Genomic DNA, 16651 nt, shown 5'->3' with positions numbered 1-16651 from the left:
TAAACTTTATTAGTTAAATTTGACCAAACAATAAATTTGTTTTGTAACACGAATTAGTATTTTGAGGTTCAATTATCTTTTTTGTTCTGCATCTAAAATTGGTACTTTTCTTCAAGTGCACCAAATGAAGATATTTTTGTGTCATAATTTTTACGAAACTTTCTAATTAATTTTTAAAAATAACCAAAGATACTCCATTTTAGTTAGTTTGAATATTTTGGTCAAATAATAGAATAAACGAGACTATTTTTTTTCTCATAAATTTCAGCTTTATGTATGAAAAGTTAATATATATTTAAATTAAAATAAATTTTAATATAGATACTAATATTGGAATGAAAAATCGTCATAAATAATTTTATTATCATTTTCCAATCAAATAATTTTATGCCAAATGAAAAAAAATAAACAAGTCATTAGAAAAATGGCTTGTGTTAATTTGGATCTAATATAGGGATTTTGACAAATATATTTATAAGAGGTGAATAAAAAATTTTTTATGTAAAAAGCCCGGCGCGGAATCCACGAGTTTCGTGTTTTTGATTTCCTTATTCCGGTGCGATCTTCATCATTTTCCGGTGAAAAAGATCTCCATTTTTGCTCTCAAAATCATACAAAAACCCTTGTCAACTTGTGTGTAATACGAAGTTTTCTGGTTCTACAATGCTCGAATGGCTCAGTACAGACAATCGGGTGCTATAGGTATTATAAACAATGGTGGTGGTGGTGGTGGTGGAGTTGTTCGGAACGGAGTTGCATCGGATCATGTATCGGTTGGGATTCGTTCGAGTAAACAGCAGCAGCAGCAGCAATCGCGGAATTATCACCGTCGATTGAAGTCTACTACTCGCAAGATCTCGATTGGTGCTATCATCGTTATTCTATTCGTTGCTTTTGTTGTTTCCGTCTCTGCTTTCTTCTATTTCACATCTCAAAATAAAGGTTAGTTGGCACCTTGCGCTATCATCCACTACGAATTTTGTTACATTTGGATAATGCTAGATTTTGTTGGGTTTTTGGGTAGTTGGAAGTTTTTTGCAAGTTTAGGAGTTCAGCGTAATACGATTAAAAGGTGAAAACTCAGCTACAACACTCACTGTGAGCTCATTTTGTCTAGAATTGGTAGGCCGGATTTTTGTTCTTGTGGTTTGTAGCAGGATGTAGTATGGGTTGGTGGAAGTGCAAGTTGGCCGGTGGGTAGTAATTGGATGGGTTTGTCCTAGTTCTATAATGAGATTGTACTTGCTATGGTGTACTAAAGGTTATGGTTTGTTCTTGTTGGTTGTGAGTAAATGTAAGTATTCTGCTACTTATTTGGAGCCTTTTGGAATAGGAGATATAGAAGGTGTTTTGGTGGCATGTTAACTCCTAAGTCACTCTTTTAAAGCTAAATGTGTAGTTAATCTCTTTTGTTGGACAATGTTGTCCGGAGTAACTAGTGCAGCACAGTTTTTGTATTTTATTAGCTTTTTAGTTCTCCTGTAACTATGCATCTCCTTGATGCCTTTCTATGGAATCCATAACTTCATTATTATTATTATTATTTTTTTTTAAAAAAAGAAATGAAAAAGGTAATTTAAGAGGATTTTGCAGAACTCACAATGCTAAAGTTTGACGGTTTGCAATTTTTGAGTAGTATAAATTCGGAGAATTCTTTAGAAATGGGATTTGGTGATACTGGTGCTTATCAACAGTTTCGGTTAGTTTCGGTTTGGTTGTTTGAAATGTTGATGATTTTAGAAATGGGAATGCTAAATTGTGTGCAGGTTTAGCAGTTTTAGCTTTTTTTGTTTTCGATTAGTTGGAGATCTAGGGCAATTATAAACACAAGAATGCCAAATTTTGTGGGTTTCTATGGCCCTAGTTAGTCTTGGTTTTTAGATACTGCAAATTCTAAAGGATTCTTGTGGAAATGGGAGTCTAAGTTTTGTGAGGTTTACAACATATGAGGATAGTCTTAGTTTTCTTAATTTTTGACCTGAAGTTAAATTAAGATTCTTGGGTAAAATTAAGATAGATAAATAAGAAAATAATTGAATGTTTTAAGAGTTCATGATCAACCAAAAAATAGAAAAAAAATTAGTAGATGACTCTTTTTCTTTTTGAAAACACAGTAGATGACTTGGAAAATGGTTGCAACATGATTCTGGAGTTGAAAGTTGGCTACTTTGGTAATATTTCATAGTTTATTTATTTACCAGAACTGGGGAGTTAACGACTTATGCCAAAGTGGTAATGATTAAATAATTTGGCTTTTTCTCGTTTTATAAGTAGTTTGGTTTTCGGCAGTTGAAATTGAGTTAAACTGAGGTAAGAAGATTAGTTTTTTTAATTGGACATCGTTACTTAGTTTAGACTACATTTAAGTATCACCGAGTTAGGGAATGTCACATTATGACGTTGTTATGAGGTTGAATGTTCACAATGGACCAGAACGCTCATCCTCCGGGGTGCCCAGTGGTTTGGGCTTGAGACTTCCATGCTGGAGGTCTCAAGTTCGAAACTCCTAGCTAGTGAAAGCAAGGGGTTTTCCTTCTGGGTCGAGTTCGTCGCTCTAGGCTTGCCTAGTGAGGGGTTACCTTTCCTGTGTGTTTTGTGAGCTATTGCATAGGAGTGGGAGTTTTATCCTGAGTGCACCCAAATGGTAGCGGTTGCGGGTTTTCCTTGTCATAAAAAGAAAAAGGACCAGAACGGTACAAAAATACCGATGAATTGGTAATTAATGGTAAGAACTTACTAAACAATATTGGGCTTATTAAGTTTTACGGTACATCTGTAGATGTTATTTGTAGAGTATCTTGCCATGATGGTTTCTTCAGTTTAGCTATTTCCTGTTTTGACTTATTTTAATGTGCTTTCTCCTGAACCAAGGGTCTATCGAAAACAATCTCTCAATTTCTTAAGGTAGGAGTAAGGTATGCGCACAACTCTACCCTCCGCAGACCCACATATAGGATTATATTGGGTATGTTGTTGTTATTTGTAGAGTATGATGTATTAATTGACAGAACTCGTAAGTGAACCAAACGGATGCTGGAACTACGGGGAAGCACTCTTGAGTGAAAAGAGTTTTAATTATTATGGTGATTTAAATAAGTCAAAAATATCATATGCACAGTAAATTTCATCACTAGAAAAATGAAGGTAAAGTAAGATTACACGGATTGTGGTTCCCAAGTGCAGGCGATTCAGATATCTAGGTTCAACTTTTAGGAACAATGACATGATAGATGAAAATATAACACATAAATCATAATTAACATAGATGATTACATTGAAGAGTGCTACAGGAGTGGCTTGCTAATAAATATGCAACAAAGTGCAATGTTAGTTCCATAGAATGAATGTGAGAGTAGTAATATTATGTGGGAGTTGAAGCCTCACGTGCATGGGATATATTAGCTTTTGGGATGCATGCAAATTGTGTGAATCAGTATGTTGAAGTATCCTGTATTCCAAGTACGAATTTAGTGATACTTTTAATAAGTAAGAGGTTAAAATATAATTTGAGTTTATGAGGCAAAGTATGTATCTGTGAACAAAGAACTGGCAAACTTGGAATGATGTATGGATTTGGCTTCATGATCTATAATTTGTGCATCTCTTGAAACTTGCCCTTTACATTTTTAGAATTTTAGGACTAAAGATGACAACATAATAAATGTAAAACTAGATTTGTCCACAGGGATTTGGTTTAGTGATGCGAGTGTAGCATGTGTGGATTGCACGCACGTGATGAGTTTGATTCCCGAGGGTAGAGGGGCGGACCCATTATTTACCAGGTTCCAAATTGTGCATTCCCTCGGAGATTTTTGGGTTAACAAAAATAAATAATCATAAATGTAAAGCTAGATGCCCCAATCAACTTGTTAGAGTCAAAATTTTTTAAAAAATGGTTGACTATGGATGGCAATTAAAGAAATAGAACAAGCAAGGTCTGCATATTTAGTTAAAAACAAACAAGCAAGGTCTGCATATGATGTTCCGGTGTGTTCAGCTGTATCTTTTTTCATTGTTTTGGACATTTAAGGCTAAATCTTCCAGTTCTGTTTTAGAAATATACTAGGTAATTTGCCTGCGCTTCGCGCGTGGATAAATAATCTTTCTAAGCTTTTGAGCAACCCCTTTATGCGTATGTAGGCTTTCGACTCAGTCTAATAGCCTACCTATCGGGCGCCAATAAAAGAGAAAGTTTTCGCATGGGCTCATCATCTGACGCACCTTTCCAATTGGACTGACATAAGAAAAAAAAAAGTAAATTTTAGTAGGTTTTAAGAACATTTATACAGATGACATTATCACATGTCTCAAAAATTGTAAATATATAATTATTGATTAAAAATATCTTGATATATTATCTTGATATCTAATCATTTTTATCTTTTACATAAAGTATCATAATATATGTTTGATGATATAATTGTCTTGTTAAAATTGAGTGATGTTCTAATATAGCGATTAAACATCATTTTTTCTATTTTTTTGTACATGAAAAATATAGAATCTGATAAAATAAATCCCTGTGAAAAAAAAATTAAGTGGAAGTTTTCGATAATCAATTCTCCAATATTTAGACAGTTTCCCTGTATGCTGTTGCAGAGTTAGATAATAATCACTTTCAAGATGATGGTGATGTGGAAAATGATTCAGATTTTCTTACAAATGTGACACGGACACAAGGGAAGGTTCTCCAATTTGGACATGGGTCAGTAAATCATGGCCGGGATTCTCGTTATTGGGATAAGGATGACAGGAGAAGGGATGATGATTACAACGAGGAGGATTTGGAGCGGAATCAAGATAGTGACTTGGATAAGGAGCAAAGTCCTCCAGATGGGAAGAAAGGTGACAAGAAGTCGTTTTCAAAAGGATTGGATCATGGTGGAAATGGTTTATACAACGAAGCTGGACGCGATGAGTTGAGAAAATATGAAGCCAGATACCAAGCTTCCTTGGAGAATGCTGGGCACTCACAAGATGGACATCATTTGCCAAACCAGCAATCGAGTGATGCTGACAAAGGAAAGAAAACAGAACTGGTGGATGCAGATGATGGATATGATGATGGAATTGACTTAGAAGATGCACATACAGATGGATATGATGATGGTGATCATGAAGATTGGAACCATACTGTTGCTGCCGAATCCCAGGACATAAATGACAGACATTTTCTTGATACACATGTTGCTGGAAATAACTATCAAAATCATGCCAAAGAGGCTGGTAAAACGTACAAGGACTTTTCCAATAAGGAATCCTCTTCAAGTTCTCATCACCAAAAATCTAACACAAACTCTGGACGTGTCAGCTTCATTGATGGTCACCCCTCAAAGAAGTCTTCGTCAGAAAAGCGGCCAGTATCCAGAAGGAAGTCAAGGAAGCACGGTAACATTATTTCCTATTTTTGTTGGTGCCTGGTGACTTTATTTTTATGATTGTTTTGTCTTCAGACAATTTTGTATTCCTCGAGTCAACTTGATGTCTGAACTTTTTGATTTAACATGGACAGAGAAGACTGAAAAGATGTGCCTGGGGACATTGGAACATTTTCTTATGGGAACTTGCTTAAGCGCGCTTTGTATAATTTACCTAATAAAATTTGCTCCTTATTACTCTCAGCCTAAAGAAAAGGCACTTTTGATATTCAACCTCTACATGCTGGATAATTAATTTAGAAGTCTGTCTGTAAAAATAGAGACTTGTTCTGGGATGCAAGTGATCCTGATTCACCTATATATATTTATATGTTTAATTGATGAAGTAAATAAGAAGGATTAAGACAACCAAATTCACTAAATAATGTAGTATATCATATACTTAGGAATAGTTCTCATAATATATAACTACAATTTGAGCTTTTGTGATGAGGTTAATGTAGGCTAGTCATGGATATTTTGCTAGATTAGAGAAAGATTTTAGTTGAGTCGATGTATATTATTGGGAAGTTAAGCTTAGCTGAGCATCTTTATGTAAAGCATATTGAGATGCTAATGATAGTAGGAGGGATACTGTTAGGGGTTGTTTGAGTGTATTAGCAAAAATAATGCATGCATTGGTACACTTTTTCATGCTAGTGTAACTAATGCTCTATTGTGTATTAGGAGTGTATTACTAATACCATGAATTTCTAGGTATTAGTAATGCAACGGAATTTAATACATGCATAAGCATGGTTAAAGACCTGATTACCCCTCTAAAGCACTATTACATCTTTTCCACCATAATTGTGAAGGATAACTTTGTAAATCACATTTTTATACAATGCATACTATTTTTAATACATCAAACCAAACAATGCATAAGAAATAATTTACGCATAACTAATGCAAGCATAACTAATACAAGCATTACTAATACACTCTATTGAACAATACTTTTATACACTTTACCAAACGACCCCTTAGTAATTTATATAATAATTATGAAGTTAGGTATTAGAGCATGTTAGTTGTAAAAAAAGTTAGGGATTAGAGTCTTCCCGAATCTCTAAAAATCTTCCCCCAAAAGAAAGGTATTAGAGTAGAATATTGTATGATAAGTTGCGTCTAAGAAGCAGAGTGATGTTGCTCAAAATCTGTTATTTTAGCCATCTCACTGTACTCACTTTCCAGTCTGCTAATCTGCTAGCTAAAAGTGTGATTTCTGCCTTGCTCGTCACAATCATCATGGTCTGGTTCCGTAGAGTATTAGCAGTCTTTCATGTCAAGCATAAAACTTCGGATCTTGACAAGGCAGCATGCCAGGATTCAAGCTCTTTTTGTCCCTTGTATGAAACATTGAATCTCAGATTTATGGATTTCCAAACATCAGGAAATTTCTGTAACTTCTTGCATTTAGCAATTTAATTAATAGAATGAGTTTATGTGCAAAATCTTGGACATCAGCCCACCCCACTCCCTTACTCAGAACTTAAGTAATCATGCTTTACATTTGCAGCTTGTGAGATGAAAATTTTGAATGCTAGTGCCCTTCTTGTGGAACCTCTGGAAAGTCGAAAATTTTCAAGGTTTTCGTTGCAGTACGCGGAAACAGAGGACAAACCTTTTGACGATGCAAACTGGGAACCTAGATTTTCTGGGCATCAAAGTCTGGAAGAACGGGAAGAATCTTTTCTTGCACGCAATCAAAAAATAAACTGTGGTTTTGTTCGAGGCCCTGAAGAAACTCCAAGTACCGGATTTGACTTGGCAGAAGATGATGCAAAATACATTAGCAGTTGTCACATTGCTGTAGCTTCATGCATCTTCGGAAATTCGGATCGCTTGAGAATACCAGTGGGCAAAATGGTATGACCAAATCCTTCTCTCTTTAGTTTTTGTAATTTTGGATGAGATAACAATTTTACATGTTTTTTTCCATGGGTGCTAACTCATGAAACTTTGCCTACGTGTATATTGGTACACACATAGCAAAATTGTATTTTCCATGTCGATGCTAGGAGGAACTTGTGCACCCTTTTGTTAAACTGGTCAAAAGCTGACAGGAGAAAGAGAAGCTTTACTAGTAAAGTAGTGCTTAATCTCCTTTAGATCCTTAGGATACACTCTGTCAAGATGTATCATGTAAGATGTTGATCTGCTTAAAGAAAAAAAACTTAAGGAAGCTCCTAATTCATATTCTCTAACTTAAAAAGTAATAAGCCATTATGGCAGTTGACTAGCCAAGAATATAGCTTAGTATCCCTGCATCCAACAGAAATGAACGAAAACATATAACAAGTCACATTTTTGTTTACGCCTCTCCTACTTTTGGTATACCTCCGGTATACAAGGCTTTTTCCAAATGATTCAATGAAATTATTGCTCTTTCCTAAATATTCAAACTAATACTCATTATTAAGAGAATCTGGAAGATGATACCTGCAGCCATTTTTTGGAGTATCTGGAACGAAAGGAATAGAAGATGCTTTGATGGAATATCAACTACCTACCAATCTTTAAAAGCTAACTGCCTCATGTTTTTGTATAGTTGGGTTTATTTATCCCCTCTAGATTGCCTTGATTCATTTCTGAACCATGTCCACTCCCTGATTCTCAATTAACAATGTAAAGGAGAGCTGACCTTTTGCTACTAAGCTTTTGTAACTATTATGCATCTACTTGATGCCTGCAATAGAACTAATTACTTCATAAAAAAAAAAAAATACTCATTATTAAGATATTTTATTATTTTTGTTCCTTGTAATTTTTTACCACTAGTATACAGGTTATAATTATATTCCAACATTATCACTTTAGACACCTCCTGAGAAATAGGCTGTGGCAATCTGAATAGGGCACGGAGGACTAAAAATATCGCTCTTTCATTTTTATTACTCCCTCTTTCCCATTTTCTGAGAGATATTTTTAAATTGTTAAAAGTATTGTATTGATCTCACCAACCAGTGCTGTAAAATATTAACAGTAGGGGCCACATTACTGAATTATGTAATGAGCTCAGAAAGTCAAGCATGGGATCCTACATTATTGCAATAGCCATGTTGCACCGATAAATTAGTAAAGGATATACATCTGTTCTTAATGTTAGTAACATACCCCAATTTGTTCTCAAAAACTCTGTTGTTCCTTTCCTTCCATAGGATCCACCAAATCACTAAAGGGATGGTGTTCCAAATTTTCTTCCTTTCCTCTCCCCAACCTCATAAATGCCAGTATTGTAGCAACTCCCTTGTTGTCCTACCCTAGGCATTCTCCAGGTGACTCCCATTATGTTGAGAAAGAGATTCCAGATGTGTGAAGACTGAAGGAGAACAGACATTTTTTAACTGTCTCAAGAAGGAACAACACCTTTAACATTTTCAAAATTAGCATCCTAATGTTACCCTCAATGACATGACGTCTGGACCACTTGATATATAACTTCATTTCCGTTAGTAGGAGAGAAAAAATGAAAAAGACATGTGTTGCTCTCACTACCACTAATTAATCACGGGTAGTTAGAGCAATATTGGTACTTTGCAGTTATCTAGCTTATGTGCCAAAAAAAGGTTGACAACTAAAGTAACATCTTATTACCAAATTAGAAGCTCTGTACATGTTATGTGTCTAAATTATTCATTTTATTTTTAAAATTTCGTGTCAATGGAACACCTTTACATAAATTGAGGCAGAAGGAGTAATACCTCTACTTATAAAATAAAATATCAATCTACTATTCGGGTGCAGAGTGTAGAAGCATTATGAAGGGATAGAAAGACCTGTGCATGACGTGAATAGATTGCCCGGACCATGTTAAAGGATTATACTAAAGAATAGTTAGTTACTACTATTATTGATTTTTTGGACTAGCAGATCTTCGTAAACTTCTGTGCATTTTAAAGTTTGTAATAACATGCAACTGCAAGCATTTATTTTTGAAAATGATCATCGCAAGCATTTATATAAAGGAACATGGAGATATGCGATTTATTAATGTGGCACCTTAGGATATTCTAGTACCTTGTTTATGAATATGGGTTGCTCATTTGGTAAGATAGCCTTAAGGTTAAGATGTTTTTTGATAGTTCTCATAAATTGTAGGGTTTTCATGTTTATGAGGAAAAAAACTACTACTTAAGAAATTCGAATTGCAAGTCCAAACAAAATTTTAACTTCAAATCACTGAAATCATGTCCAAACGGGTCCTAAATATCACTTAGGGTAGGAGATGGAAGCATGTATATTATTAGGGTCACAGTTGGTGTGGAGAGAATGTGTTGAGATTTCCCTTCTGATTCTTATACTGAGTTTATAAGTTAGAGAAAGATGATAGTATAATAGATTCGACGGACACATGAGCGGTGAATTCATTGGGTTTTAAGGTAATAGTGGAATCTACTGGACAGAGGGATTGACAAATTCCCAAGCTTGGTGGAACTCCAAAATAAGCAGAACATATCACTTATTGATCCGTTTTCATGGAGATGGGAGCAAGGATAGATGACACTTTTTCAGTTTAACTCGTACCACCATAAAGGAGTCGAGCTTACCACATTTATTCATTTGGATTCGTACGGTCCCAAGAAAAGTGTGCTTCTTTGCATGTCGGCAGCAAAGGGAGCAATATTGATTGTTGAAAACCTGAAGAAGAGGAGGATTACTTTTGTAAGTTGGTGATTCATGTTCGGGTGAAGATGTAGCCTCCTGCTGCTACATTATTAGGTGGAGACTGTTGTGTTGATCATCCTGAATTAGTTTGGATTACCGTTAGCTATATCTGGCACAACTGAAGATGCACTGCACAGTTGGGGCTTTAAAAGAAGGAAGAGAAGACAAAAGGCATTGGGATGCTGCTCCTCTAGTCCCTCATGTAGGGTATATGAAAGGAGAGGAATTAGGGAATGTTTGATGGCTAGAGAATGAGTACATAAAGAATAACCTCTTGTTTTTTTCTCTTTTTGTGTTCCTATAAGTCCATGCTTGTATAAAAGATAGGGTGTCTTTTGCGGAGAATTATATTTTGTTATAGGTTCTCTACTTTTCGTCATATTGCTCGTATGTCCTTTTCAGCAAATCATGAAAATATTATCCTCATTTAAAAAGTCACTTTAGATACCTCCACTTGTAATCTCCTTAAATGTCTGGCCCATCTGCTTTTAGCGATACCCTTATCTCGGTTACTTTTCTTCTAAGTTGTGCAGGCCCGTTAGTTTTTCTGCCGCACCAGTGTCAACACGAAAGGGGTGCAGGATACGTGTGGGATTTGATCAACCCAAAATCAGATACTTTGATCAGACTCCATGGACAAATTTGGGGGAAATTTAAGATTTTGATAAAAGATAAAATAGATTTAAAGACATGAGGAATGGCATACCTTCAGTATTTTAGTCCTTTTGTTTCAAGTCAAACAAAAAGAAACTAAGAATTTAAGCGGGTGTATTCTAACTTTTGGTAGACAATAGCAATGATTTGTAAGGAAAGTTGGTGGAAGGTCTTGAATGACTTTCTTTTTTCTTTTTTTGAGGGGAAGAACAAAGGAGCTTGAAAGAAGAAGTTGTGGGGGTCTTGGGAAAGACAACCTAGAAGATCTTCCATAATTTAGATTTTAGAATATCTATATAGCTGTATTTTATAATCTTGAATTTTTAGCCGAATCCCAACACCCGTATCCATACCTGGATCAGTACCCCCGAATCTTAAAATTTTGATTTTGCCACCCTCGGATTCGCATCTGCATCGGATACGCGCACCCAAGTCCGAGAGCTTTTCTTGATAAAACCCCCCATCCTTCTCCATTATTTAAAGTCTATTCTCTAGTAGTATGTTACCTCTTAGATGGAGTTCTTGTGTTGTATCTAGCTGTTGGAACCTTTTGAAAAGGTTTTGGAGTGTTCCATCGAAGTCCTTCCTGTCTTATATTGTTAATATCATATTTTTACATTTTCTGTTTTTCTTCCTTTATTTGGAGACATAAGACCCCCCCCCAAAAAAATTACATGCTCTTTGCTTCATGGAGAGCAGATGTAACATATAAAAATTACCCTTAAAGTTAGCATTTTCAAATTCCTTGTCAATCTATTTAGTGTTTCCAAATATAGAAAGGTGTATTGTCAAATAGATCTTGTGGTCTTTTAAAATAGGATTGAGGGAATATGTTCGGTTTTAGAAGATACAAATGTGAAAGTGCAAGTGCTAGTCACCTTCTCAAAAAAAAAAAAAAGATGTGCAAGTGCTAGTCTGTTAGGTGGAAAGTATTCATATAAAATAGAATTCCAGTTGTTGATCATGCTGTTTGGTAGTTTCCAATGTGCTCGAGACACATTTAACACAAAGGACTGCAAATTCGAAGAATCCTTCCAGTGAATGAGCAAACTGCTGACCTTTGTTTCATTGAAATATTTTTTTTAATAAAGCAAGGTATTTCATTAATAAAAGGGCATCAAGAAGATGCATATATTACAACTTACACTGAGAAAAATTGACCAAGGAGCTGAAAAAAAAGAGGAAATCCCTTTACAGTATGTCAGTCTAAGAGAAGGAAATTAATTAACTCCAAAAATTGTTCAGTGCTAGAACATTAGCCAATTTAGACCAGCAAAAGAGTAAGAGCCAGCATCTAGTTTTGAGGGAGTGATTTGGAGTTTTGAGGTTCCATCAAAACATCTTTTTTCCTCTCATTCCAAATAACCCAGAAGGTAGCAGCAGGGATCATTAGCCTGATCCTTTTGATGGTTTCATCTCTCCACAAGCTCCACTTAATATGTGCTTCTTTTATGGTCTGTGCCATGACCCATTTCAATCCAAAGATGCAATAAAACATGCGAAATACCACGTCCACCTATCAAACTCTTATCTTTCTTTTGTCTATCTTTCCCTTTTCTTTCACCCTGTCATTTCAACTTCATCACCCCGCCACAATCCTATCTCCCTTATTCTTATCCTCAATCTTTTTTTCTTTTCTTTTTTTAAAAGGAGATGCTAATGCTGGACCTTCAAAAGTTGGAGCAGATAAAGTACTACTTACAGAGATCCTAAAATTTCTACCAGCTGTTCTGATTCCTCTGAACCTATGTGTCTACACCAAAATAAGAGAGATACATTACAATTCCATTTAGCCTTGTGAAAGGACTTGGATGTTTCTTCAAAATTTCTACAATTCCTCTCTCTCCAAACTGTCCACCATATGCATGGGGAATTAATCTCCACCTAGCCTTCTGCCTCTTGCTGCTCCCCCTAATCCAACAACTCAACAGGCATACTCCACTTAGTTTTCTGTGGTTGAAAAATATGGCCCAAATCTGTGCTGTGGAACTGCAGTGCAAAAACAAATGATTGTTGGTCTCTTCTGTTTTCCCACACAGTGAACATCAAGATACTATAGTCATTTCTTTCTTCTTCAGGACTTCATGTGTTAGGCAAGCCCTCAGAACCAACCATTTAAAACGTTTTACTGGCTTCTGCTATGATGGTTGTTATCCAATCTATTAGGCCATGCTAACAGTGAAAGCCCCATCATCACTGTGATGTGATCAGTCAAATTTATATCTTTGCAAACTAGCTTTCTCGATATTGACAAATGAAGCTGAGAGGGTATTATGTTAGCATCATAAGCAGTTTTCTCCTTGCTTTGTTCTTCTCTCTCTCTCTTGCAGGCTTAAACTTTCCTTCAAGATGGAGTAATTTCTTAGCCATGTTAAACACTTGTATTTTATTTGGATCATGGTCTTTATGTTCAAGAATTAACTCAAAACTGAAGAATAGACCCAAAGAACATGAAAAGCTCAGAGAGTCACAGCTTGTTCAGTCTTGGTTCTACAGGATTTCTGATTTTCTCGGTTTGACCAATTTTTTCTTTGTGAAAAATAGACTTGTAGCCCATCCAGTTGTGTGGCAACTTTGTTAAACCAGTTGAACTGATTTGTCAGTACCATTTTTGAAAACATTGCTCCTAGCTCATTTCAGTTAAGGTTTATAATGCATCTAGATCGGAAACAGCTTCTTTCTCTCCGAAGGTAGCAGTAAGGTCTACATACACTCTACCTTCCCATACCTCATTTGTGGGATTACACTGGGCATGTTGTTGTTGTAGAGTCTTTTGTGGATGACCTACTTATCAAAAAAAGAAGGGGAAACCGTCTACTGTGTTTCACCTGTTTCGGTTCTGTCAATAGCTTTTGTAGTTGTGTATACGAGATTTTGAATTGCTTTACCTAAACTTATCGTTAGCTGCATTGTATAACATTTTCTTAATTTAAATTTCTTTTCCAGGTCTCCCGTATATCAAAGAAAAATGTTTGCTTCGTTATGTTTGTGGATGAAGTTACTCTAAAAACTCTTACAGCTGAAGGTAAGATGCCAGACAGCATGGGCTTTGTAGGTTTATGGAAGATCGTAGTGGTAAAGAATCTTCCATTTTCTGATATGCGGAGAGTGGGAAAGATACCAAAGTTATTGTCTCATCGACTCTTTACTTCAGCCAGGTAACTGGAATTACAATCTTGTATAGTATTTGTTTGTGGTATGCTACTGCTTATATTCTTCTTGTATGATACCATGCTATAGCTAGTTAGCACTCAATATTCACTTCCAATCAGGGGTTTACCAAATCAAAAAAATAAAAGAACAAAAGAACAAAAGAAGGAAAAAACAAATTCGTTCTCAATGCAATTAGTTGTCTGCACTAGCTTAATATTTAACTTAAGGGACATCATTTGTATTTGGTACATTCTCAGCATTAGCTTCATGCTTCCCTCAGTGCATCAAAATACCAGTTCCATTAGCATCTTTTTTTGTCTAGTTGAAAAATTGGTGCGTGCTTTTTTCGAATATTAGATTGAGGATAGCTTCTTATGATGGTTTGGTTTTTAGTGGGGATTAGTCTCACTGTAGAGGCAGAACTTCAAGTAAATAATTTCTCTTTTGGGTTTACTGTTTTTTCACTTTGAGTGGTGCAGCAATGTGTTGTTTTCACCATTTAAAAGATATTGTGTAGACAGAAGTCAACTGATGAGTGCAAATGTACTAGTTTCTGCAAATAATCAAAATGCTGAGATGGTACTGAATAAGAGACTGTTGGAATTTGGTCTACTATCGATTGGCAATAATTACCCTTTCCCTTCTGTTTACTGGGGACTAAACTATATTTGGAAAAGTCCATTATGTGAACTGGCAATTCCATAAATATAGTTCAGAGAATTCCTAGTGCTAATTTTGAATTAACTCATTGGTGCTCTCAACTTTGGTAGCTGTTTTTTTAGGATTCCATAATTTGCCTGGGTTTCTGCTTTCCCTTGTTTGTGTGGTGGTGTTGGGAAAGATACAACCTAAAATGTTAATGACCCACATCTCTCAGCCTTCATCTTACTGCTTGCCTACCCCTTTTCTTCCCTTTCCATATTTATCCAACATGTAGTGGATAGTGGATACCCACTGTCATATAATTTACTCCACATTGCATGTAATAGAATGCAGTATTATCTGTGAATGGAGTAGCAAAGGGTGAACGATGAGTTCATCTAACCCACTAGTGATACTGCTGTAAAATGCTCTTTTATCCTCTCTTGTGGGCCTTCCATTTCTATGCATGTAATTGTTTGCTTGAACTTTCTAAATTTCTGTTTGTTTATTAAAAAGTTGAGATGCTTGAATGTGAATTGCGTACTGAACCACCTCTCTCTAAAGAAAGAGGAGGTGGAGGGGAGAATTTCTATCGTAGTAGCTTATAATTTTATTTTATTTTTCAAAAACATTTTACAAGCATTTTCATTTGAAATTATGCAGGTATTCAATATGGTTAGATAGCAAGCTTCGGCTGCAGCTTGATCCCCTACTCATATTGGAGTACTTTCTGTGGCGTAAAGGTTATGAATATGCAATTTCCAATCACTATGACAGGCATTGTGTGTGGGAAGAAGTAGCCCAAAACAAGAAACTTAACAAGTACAATCATACTGTCATAGATGAACAATTTGCATTTTATCAGGCTGATGGATTGCAAAGATTTAATGCATCTGATCCAAACAAGCTTCTTCACAGCAGTACGTTCACTGTTCTATATTTATTTTTCTTGCAATACCTTTCTGCTTCTGTGTTCTTATTGGCTAAATGTCATTACATTTTTCTGACAGATGTACCAGAAGGATCTTTTATTGTGAGGGCTCACACACCAATGTCAAACTTGTTTTCTTGTTTATGGTTCAATGAGGTTGACCGGTTTACTCCCCGTGATCAACTGAGTTTTGCATATACATACTATAAGTTGAGAAAGATGAACCCAGACAAACCTTTTTATCTCAACATGTTCAAGGTGAGAAATTTAAGTTCCTTCCAAGTGCGACTGTAGATATAGACAACCTTCCCTTTTCCTCTAACACTTAGTATTGGCATTGTAGGATTGTGAAAGGCGAAAGATAGCTAAGCTGTTCCGTCACAGATCAGACGAGCAGAGGAATATTCTCTCTCAACCTGAGACGGAGTAAAAGCTGAGTGACTCCTGGTTTTGGCTGATGATTCAATTTTTTTGTTATATGCGTCACTATATTGTACTTGCTTGCTGGAAAGAGGGTCATCGTGCCATAGCCATTGTGATTGTGTCTGTTGTACATTACCAAAATTCTCTAGAGAAAGCGATACACATGCCAGCCCAATCGATATAAAGCAACGCAAGGTGGATTCTGCTGGCTCATCTTTCTGGTGCAAAGAACATACTACCACCATTACAGCTTCCATTCTATTAATTTCATTGCCTTGACCAACTCCTAGTGTTAAAGCATCCTATTAATTTTCCATTGTATCTACATGAGTTGGTGAAGAAAATACCTGATACTATATGTATTCTTTTTCTATGAAGCAGGGTGCCAATTTATTGTTTCTAATATTTGGACCAATTGATACTATTTACTCATTCAATTTATAGTCTTATCATGATAATTCCAACTTTTAAGTGGCTTTACTCTTTGTGATGAGCACACTCACTATTTACACCAATCATGATGGATAAAAATTTAATTATTGAATGAGAATTAACGTATCTTAATAAAACTTGTTACCAATGTATTAATTACATAGATGTGTATTTTTTTTCCTCAATAGAAGGGAGCTTTGGAGCAATTATATATGGGTTGGAGTCGTTGAGGGCAACTACTTATACTTGCATTAGGGATTTAGGGTAGATTGTTTACATCATACTTCTCGATATGCGATCCTTCTCTGAATTTTGCCATAGAATGTTT

The 16651-nt window shown here is 35.7% G+C and overlaps 1 protein-coding gene across 1 annotated transcript; it reads left to right on the top strand.

Annotated features, from left to right (window-relative positions):
• The first annotated feature begins 458 nt into the window (after positions 1 to 458).
• Positions 459 to 16358, top strand: LOC107004925. The gene is made up of 7 exons (XM_015203352.2): positions 459 to 942; positions 4600 to 5388; positions 6940 to 7289; positions 13689 to 13900; positions 15201 to 15457; positions 15548 to 15726; positions 15812 to 16358. Exons 1-7 carry the CDS (start codon positions 672 to 674, stop codon positions 15896 to 15898), a joined length of 2145 nt encoding a protein of 714 aa, XP_015058838.1. The 5' UTR covers positions 459 to 671; the 3' UTR covers positions 15899 to 16358.
• Positions 16359 to 16651: the final 293 nt, after the last annotated feature.

The sequence above is a fragment of the Solanum pennellii genome, chromosome 11 (assembly GCF_001406875.1).
Source record: "Solanum pennellii chromosome 11, SPENNV200".
Taxonomy (NCBI): Eukaryota; Viridiplantae; Streptophyta; class Magnoliopsida; order Solanales; family Solanaceae; genus Solanum; species Solanum pennellii.
The sequence above is the reverse complement of the archived record's forward strand: the minus strand, read 5'-3'. Positions and strand labels throughout refer to the sequence as shown.

Coding starts and splice junctions, on each gene's coding strand:
- LOC107004925 (XM_015203352.2), top strand. CDS start 672: ATGGCTCAGTACAGACAATCGGGTGCTATAGGTATTATAAACAATGGT. Junction 13,901..15,200: donor CGACTCTTTACTTCAGCCAG/GTAACTGGAATT, acceptor GAAATTATGCAG/GTATTCAATATGGTTAGATA. Junction 15,458..15,547: donor AAACAAGCTTCTTCACAGCA/GTACGTTCACTG, acceptor TTTTTCTGACAG/ATGTACCAGAAGGATCTTTT.